Source organism: Orycteropus afer, unplaced genomic scaffold, assembly GCF_000298275.1.
Source record: "Orycteropus afer afer isolate SDZICR_OR568_19922 unplaced genomic scaffold, OryAfe1.0 scaffold00638, whole genome shotgun sequence".
NCBI classification, from domain to species: domain Eukaryota; kingdom Metazoa; phylum Chordata; class Mammalia; order Tubulidentata; family Orycteropodidae; genus Orycteropus; species Orycteropus afer.
In genome coordinates this window covers 172,749-178,820 of record NW_006922225.1, presented here as the reverse complement: position 1 = coordinate 178,820, position 6,072 = coordinate 172,749, and the positions used below count along the sequence as shown (strand labels likewise).

General features: G+C 55.5%; 1 gene segment (V, D, J or C); it reads right to left on the bottom strand.

The window, feature by feature from the left end:
• The window catches only part of LOC103210670, a 60,199-nt gene extending 58,521 nt beyond the window's left edge, over positions 1-1,678 (bottom strand). The window contains 2 exon segments of the C gene segment in view: positions 1,213-1,516; positions 1,630-1,678. Of these exon segments, the coding sequence occupies positions 1,213-1,516; positions 1,630-1,678 (353 nt within the window).
• Positions 1,679-6,072: the final 4,394 nt, after the last annotated feature.

Genomic DNA, 6,072 nt, shown 5'->3' with positions numbered 1-6,072 from the left:
AGCAAAGCCCAAACCACACCCACTGCCTGGAGTCCATTCTGACCCACAGCGCCCCTAGAGGACAGAGTGGAACTGCCCACAGGGTCTCCAAGGCTGTCAATCTTCACAGAAGCAAAGCCCAAACCACACCCACTGCCTGGAGTCGATTCTGACTCACAGCGCCCCTAGAGGACAGAGTGGATCTGCCCACAGGGTCTCCAAGGCTGTCAATCTTCAGGGAAACAAAGCCCAAACCACACCCACTGCTGTGGAGTTGGTGCCTACTCACAGTGTCCCTAGAGGACAGAGTAGCCCTCCCCCAGAGAGTTTCCAAGGCTGTAATCTTTACAGAAGCCCACTGCCACATTCATCTCCTGCAGAGCAGCTGGTGGGTTAGAACCTCCCACCTTTCACTTAGTAGTCAGGCCCTTAAGCACTGTGCCATCAGGGCTCCGGGGTAGGACATAGCCTCACTAATTTTTATGACTTTCTGCATCATGTTTTTCTCTTCCTCTGGCCAGAATTGCTTCCAAGACATCACTGACCATTATGAGCACCTGGAGAAGGGTTTTGAAAATTAGATCTTTTTAACGTGAGTGAACAGAAGTCAGTTCCAACCAGGGCTCTCCTGAATCCACACGTGGAAACGAAAGTTTACCTGAAGAGTTTAGAGTGTGCTAGCACCCTCTAGTGATGCATCAGCCAAGAGCAAAGAGGCCGACAAAGCAGAGAATGCTTAACAAGAGGCCCTGGCATAGGAAACGGTCCCAGAGCAGCACAGACCCTCAGCTGCTGGTCTAAAGGCGTCAGGTTTGAAGAAGAAAGGCCTGGTAACCGGCCTCCTTAACGATTACAGCCGGAAAAACCCGGTGGATCATGGCTCTACCCTGACACTCGTGGGGCCGTGAGTTGGATGGGCTTGCTAGCAACGGGATGTGGGCCAGGAAGGGAAGGACACAGACACAGCACATGCCTGCAGTGTGGACGCTGAAGGGCTGTCTTCTCCTGTGGGGGTAGAGCCTCGTGGACTTGGGTTGGAGACCACACTTGAAGCTGGGCCGTTAACTTCAGCGAGACCCCTGGCTTAGCAAGGCGGGCAGTGGGGCTTGACTCTCTCCCCTGCTCTGCCCGCCCAGACGTGTGCCAGCAGGCTGGGTGTCTCATGTCACGTGGGGCACGACGTGCCATGGAGCCAGCAGCAGCCCTTCTTGTGCAGGGAGGATGTGGGCGTACGTCTCCGTGGCTTCGCTGCTGGCACACAGGTACACAGCCGATTGGTTGAGGCTGGCTGACTCCAGGGTCAGGGGGAAGCTCTCCTGAATCTTCCTGGAGACGTTGTACCCATCAGGGATGTCTCCCTCCTCAGTGTTGCCGACCTCATATGAGTAATGGATCAGCCGCAGCCCCATAGCCGGGTCTTGCCGATACCAGAACATTCGGTCATGTTGCAGATTCTGTACACATTTCAGCAAGACTTTCTTCCCTGTCCTTTGGACCAGATATCTCGGGGTCTGGGTTACTTGTGCGCCCATGAGGCCTGTGAGGGGGAGAGGAGGTGAGAAAGAGCCCACAGAGAGCCTGGTGAGAGGAAAACACATGTCCATGGCAGGAATCAGAGGACAGGGGTTTGAATGAACTCCCAGGACTTACCTGTTCCCAGGAAACAAAAGGCCACACCACAAAGGAGCCTGGCCCCCATGGCAACATTGATGGTTAACAGGTCCTCCTCAGACACAGGGTGGGGTGGGGTGGTTGTCTATGATGTCATTGTTTCTGCCCACATGCATTTCCCTCAGCCACTAGAGAACGGAGGCCTCCCCTTCCTCCAGGGAGCATCAATCTGTGTGTGTGTGTGAGCCCACACCCAGTGTGATGACTGAAGGAGGCAGAAGGGGTGTCCCAAGGAGGAAGGTGGGCAGGTGAGCAGAGGCTGGGCCATGGAGGGTCTTGGAGGACTTGCAAACTCACAGGGCCGTGAGGATGCAGCTGAGCTCGTGGAAAGGCCTGGAAGGGTTTTAAGCCGGAAGGTTGTGGGTGCGAGCAGGGCACACTTGCAGGCGGTCACACACCTGGGAAAGGGTTAGAGGAATCCAGGCGCAGGACGAGGTTTATTCCCTGCTGTGTTCTTGGTGAGGTTAGCCACCCTAGTAAAAGCTCTGAGGCATTTAGTTCTCAGATGTGTTTAGGGTGCCCCGCAGGCTGGTGAGGAAGGAGTGGACAGTTCGGATGACCCATAGAGTCATTGGGTGGGCATCTGGCAGTGTGTGTGTGAGTAGGGGTGGTCTGCTGAGAGGGAGGAAGATGTCAGATTGGTCAACAAGCTAGAAGGTGCTATCCCCCCAACACCACCACAGCCAGGAGTGCACCTGGACTGAGGTTGTCTGGTCAGCTGAGCAGAATGAAAACCCAGATTGGGTCTGGGTGACAATGGTGCTTGTGGTGGTTATGTTTGTGTGTCAACTTGGCTGGGCCTGGTTGAGTGGCTGGGCAGCTGGTGGTAGTTATTCCCCATGATGAGACTAGCAATCAACTTCATGGTGGGATCTACCACAAGCAGCTGAGTAGCTGCCTTTGGGATGTGGTCTGTATTTAAGGAGAAGCCTTGGGAATGGTCTCTAGCCTATTGCATACTTGGACCCTGCATGTAGCCGTGTCGTTGCTAAGCAGCCTGGCATGCTCTGTCGACCTTGGGACTTACAATGGACTTAAGTTAATGACCTGCCGTGTGGTTTGGTAACATCAGGACTGTGTCTTTTTACTTGTCAACCTTAGGCTTGTCAGCCTCAGCAGCCAGCAGCTGTCTGTGTGAAGAAACGCCTCTAGCTCCAGTGGTCCGGGAGCAGGAGGCAGAGCTGGACCCCAAGGTCAAGGTGCTTTCACCAGCCCCTAGAGCCTGGCACTTTGAACTTGGAGTAAAGCCTCCAAACTGTAAGAGAATAAACTCCTGTTTGATAAGGCATCCCATTCGTGGTATATTCCTGTCAGAGGCACTAGGGAACCGGAACAGTGCTGATGCAGAGGTCGGGCTGCAGGGGGCCCCGAGCTAGAAGAGGCCTCTCTGCACCAGCACGGGACTGCCCTCCTTTGCTCTTCCTGCCTCGATGATCCTGACCAGCTGGTTTGCACCGTGGGCCAGCCCGCTGCCTAGGCAGAGCTGGGGTTGGCTGCAGGTGGGAGTCCTGTGGCCGGGCTCTGCTGCAGCGCCTCCTGGCCCGGCTTGCTCTCCGTGAAAACCTTTGTGTGCAGGAAGCTGCAGAGCCCGCCGCGCTGTGGACAAGCTGCTGGCGCAGAGGTACAGGGTGGTCTGGTTGGGGACCGTGGACTCCAGCGTCAGCGGGAAGCGCGCTTTCTCAGTTCTGGACACCTGGTATCCCTCGGGGAGCTCCCCCTCCCGCAGGATCTCAGTGTTGATGGAGTAGTGGAGGAGCCGCAGCCCGCGGTCCGGGTCCTGCCGGTACCAGTACATGGCGTCGTGGCCCAGGTTCTAAGTGCGCAGTCCACCTTCAGCGTCTCCCCGCGTTTGGCGATGCGGTGTCTTGGGGTTTGGGTCACCCTGGCCTCCGCGGGGACTGGGGAGACACAGGCGGAGTCAGGGCCATGGAGAGCGGGCCCTTGCAGCCCCCAGCTCGGGCTGCCAGGGCCCAGCACTCCCCTGTATGCGTCTTCGGGGCTCACCTGTCCCCAGGAGACAGAGGAGCGCGCAGGAGAGCAACCGGGCGCGCATGGTGGGTCCCGGGGTTGCCAGCCCGGCTCCTGCTCCTGGCAGCTGCAGCTCTGCTGTGAGGCGGGACTTCCTCTCTGCTCGGGGCGGGGCTACCAGGCGGCACCGCCCAGGGACCAGATCACAGGCTGCGTAAGTCTGCGCCTGGGCCAGAGTCATCCCTGCTCTGAAAGGCGCAGGCGCGTGGGAACCGCGGCCCTTGAGGATGCCCGCAGGTAGACATACCTGACCCTCACTTAGGGCCGTGAGCGCGTGGACCGCCCATAGGATTTACACGGCACTTTCCTGCTTGAGAAGTCCTGCCTCCGCGCGAAAAGTCAGGGCTTTGACATCAGGCTGTCTGCTGCACCCTCTTTAAGCGGCCCTGTGTGTAACAGCTCAGTCAGGCCTGTCTTACTGGCCCATACCCAGTCCAGGAGGTCGCTGGGTTTGTGTGTGACTGCTAACTGAAGGGTTGAAGGGTCTAACTCACCCGGGGGCACGTGGAAGGAAGGCCTGGTTAGCTGCTTCCGTTAAGATGGCCCCAGGAGAACCCAGGGGCGCCGCTCTGCTCTGATGCACATGGGGTTGTCGTGGGCCAGAACTGAGTCCATGGCAACTTTTTTTTTCTTTTTAGCCTTTCCTCCAGCTAATGAATGCTCCTCAGACACACAGCTTTGCCTAGCCTGTCCCTTTGACACTGAAGCTGCTCTGGTCTGTCGTTCCTTATATCACCCAAGGTGCCAAAGGGGCTGAACCCAAGTCCCCAATATCTTTGTCTTGGGAGTCTGTTGTCCCCACCCTTCCTCCTGGAACCTCCCCTTGGATCTCTTCCGCTCACCCTGTGCATGTTCAGTGCGTTGGGCAGGCTCGTGTGCCCACACAAAAGGACTAGGATGAAGACAGAGCCCCTCAATGCCCTGGGGCATCTCCCTCGGTCCTTGGCATGTTCGTTGGCTTTTCACTCTGGGCTGTCCTGTCCACACACCTTACCTCCTTCTCGGGGCAGTTTCAGGGCCTTTCCCTCTGGGCTGTCCTGTCCACGTACCTCTTTCCCCCAGCTTCCTCAGTGTTCTCAGCCTCATCCTGTGAGCCACTCAGAGAAGCGATTCCCTGTGTCTCTTGCCCATGCCGACTAGCAAAGTCTTGACGAAAATACCCATACCTACATCCCTCCCAGAGGAGCCCTTTCTCAAACATCACTGCAGGGGAAGGCACATTCCCTCCCCTTAAACACATAACAATTTCTGTTCCCTGGGTCAGCACAGACAGGGACTAGAACCTCCCCCACTCCCGAATCCTCCTTCTTTATCACAGCCCACACAGGTCTGAGGAAGGCCGTCTACTTACACATCTTCCTAACTCTACCACTAACCTGTGAGAGCCCCACTGTGGAGACTTGTATGTTGAACTTTCCTTTCAGGGATGATAACGGTGTTCAATACCATCAAATGTTCTCTGAAATGTGATGTTTATATGAAGGAACCAGGAGCCCTGGTGGTGCAGTGGTTAAGTGGTTAAGGTCATTGGTTCGAACCCGCCAGCCGCTCTGTGGGAGAAAGGTGTATCGTTGCACTCTCCTTCTGTACAGGTTGTAGTTGGTGTTGGGTGCTGTCCAGTCAGTGCGATGGTTGCAGCCCATTGAAGCAGCCACTGTGTCAGTCTATCTCGCTGAGTGCCTTCCTCTTTCCTGCTGACCCCCTACTTTACCAAACATGACATCCTTCTCCAGGCACTCGTCCCTCCTGGTAATATGCCTGAAAGTGTAAGATGAAATCTTTCCATTCTCACTTCTAAGGAGTAATCTGGCTGTATTTATTTCAAGACAAATTTGTGAAGATTCAAAAACAAAGCAAAACAAAGCCAACAATAAAAACTCACTGCCACTGAGTTGGTAGGACCCCTATTGGGTCCAAGGATGTGAATCTCTATGGAACCCGACTGTCCCATTTCTCTTCCATGGAGCAGCTGGTGAGTCGGAAGCACTTCCACTTCGGTTAGCAGCCAAATCCGTTATCCACTCCCCCTCAGCCTTGGAAATCCTATGGGGCAGTTCCACTCTGTCCTATGGGGTCACTGGGAGTCTGAATCTGTTGTTTTTTTTCTTTAAATTAGGGAATCTGCTGGTGCCCTCTAGTGGACTATCCTCTGCTCGCAGAATTGGTGGTTTGTCCGCTCGTGGAGTGATTCTAATTCAGGGAGACCCCTGTATGTCAGAGGAGAGCCGTGCTCCACGGGGTTTCCAGTAGCTGATCTTTTGGAAGTAGAGGCTAGATCTCTCTTCTGAGGAGGCGGTGGGTGGACTCGAACCTTCAGCCTTTCAGTTAGCAGTTGAGCATGTTAACCATTTGCAACACCTGGGACTCGGGTCAGCAGAACAGTGTTCCCTAAAG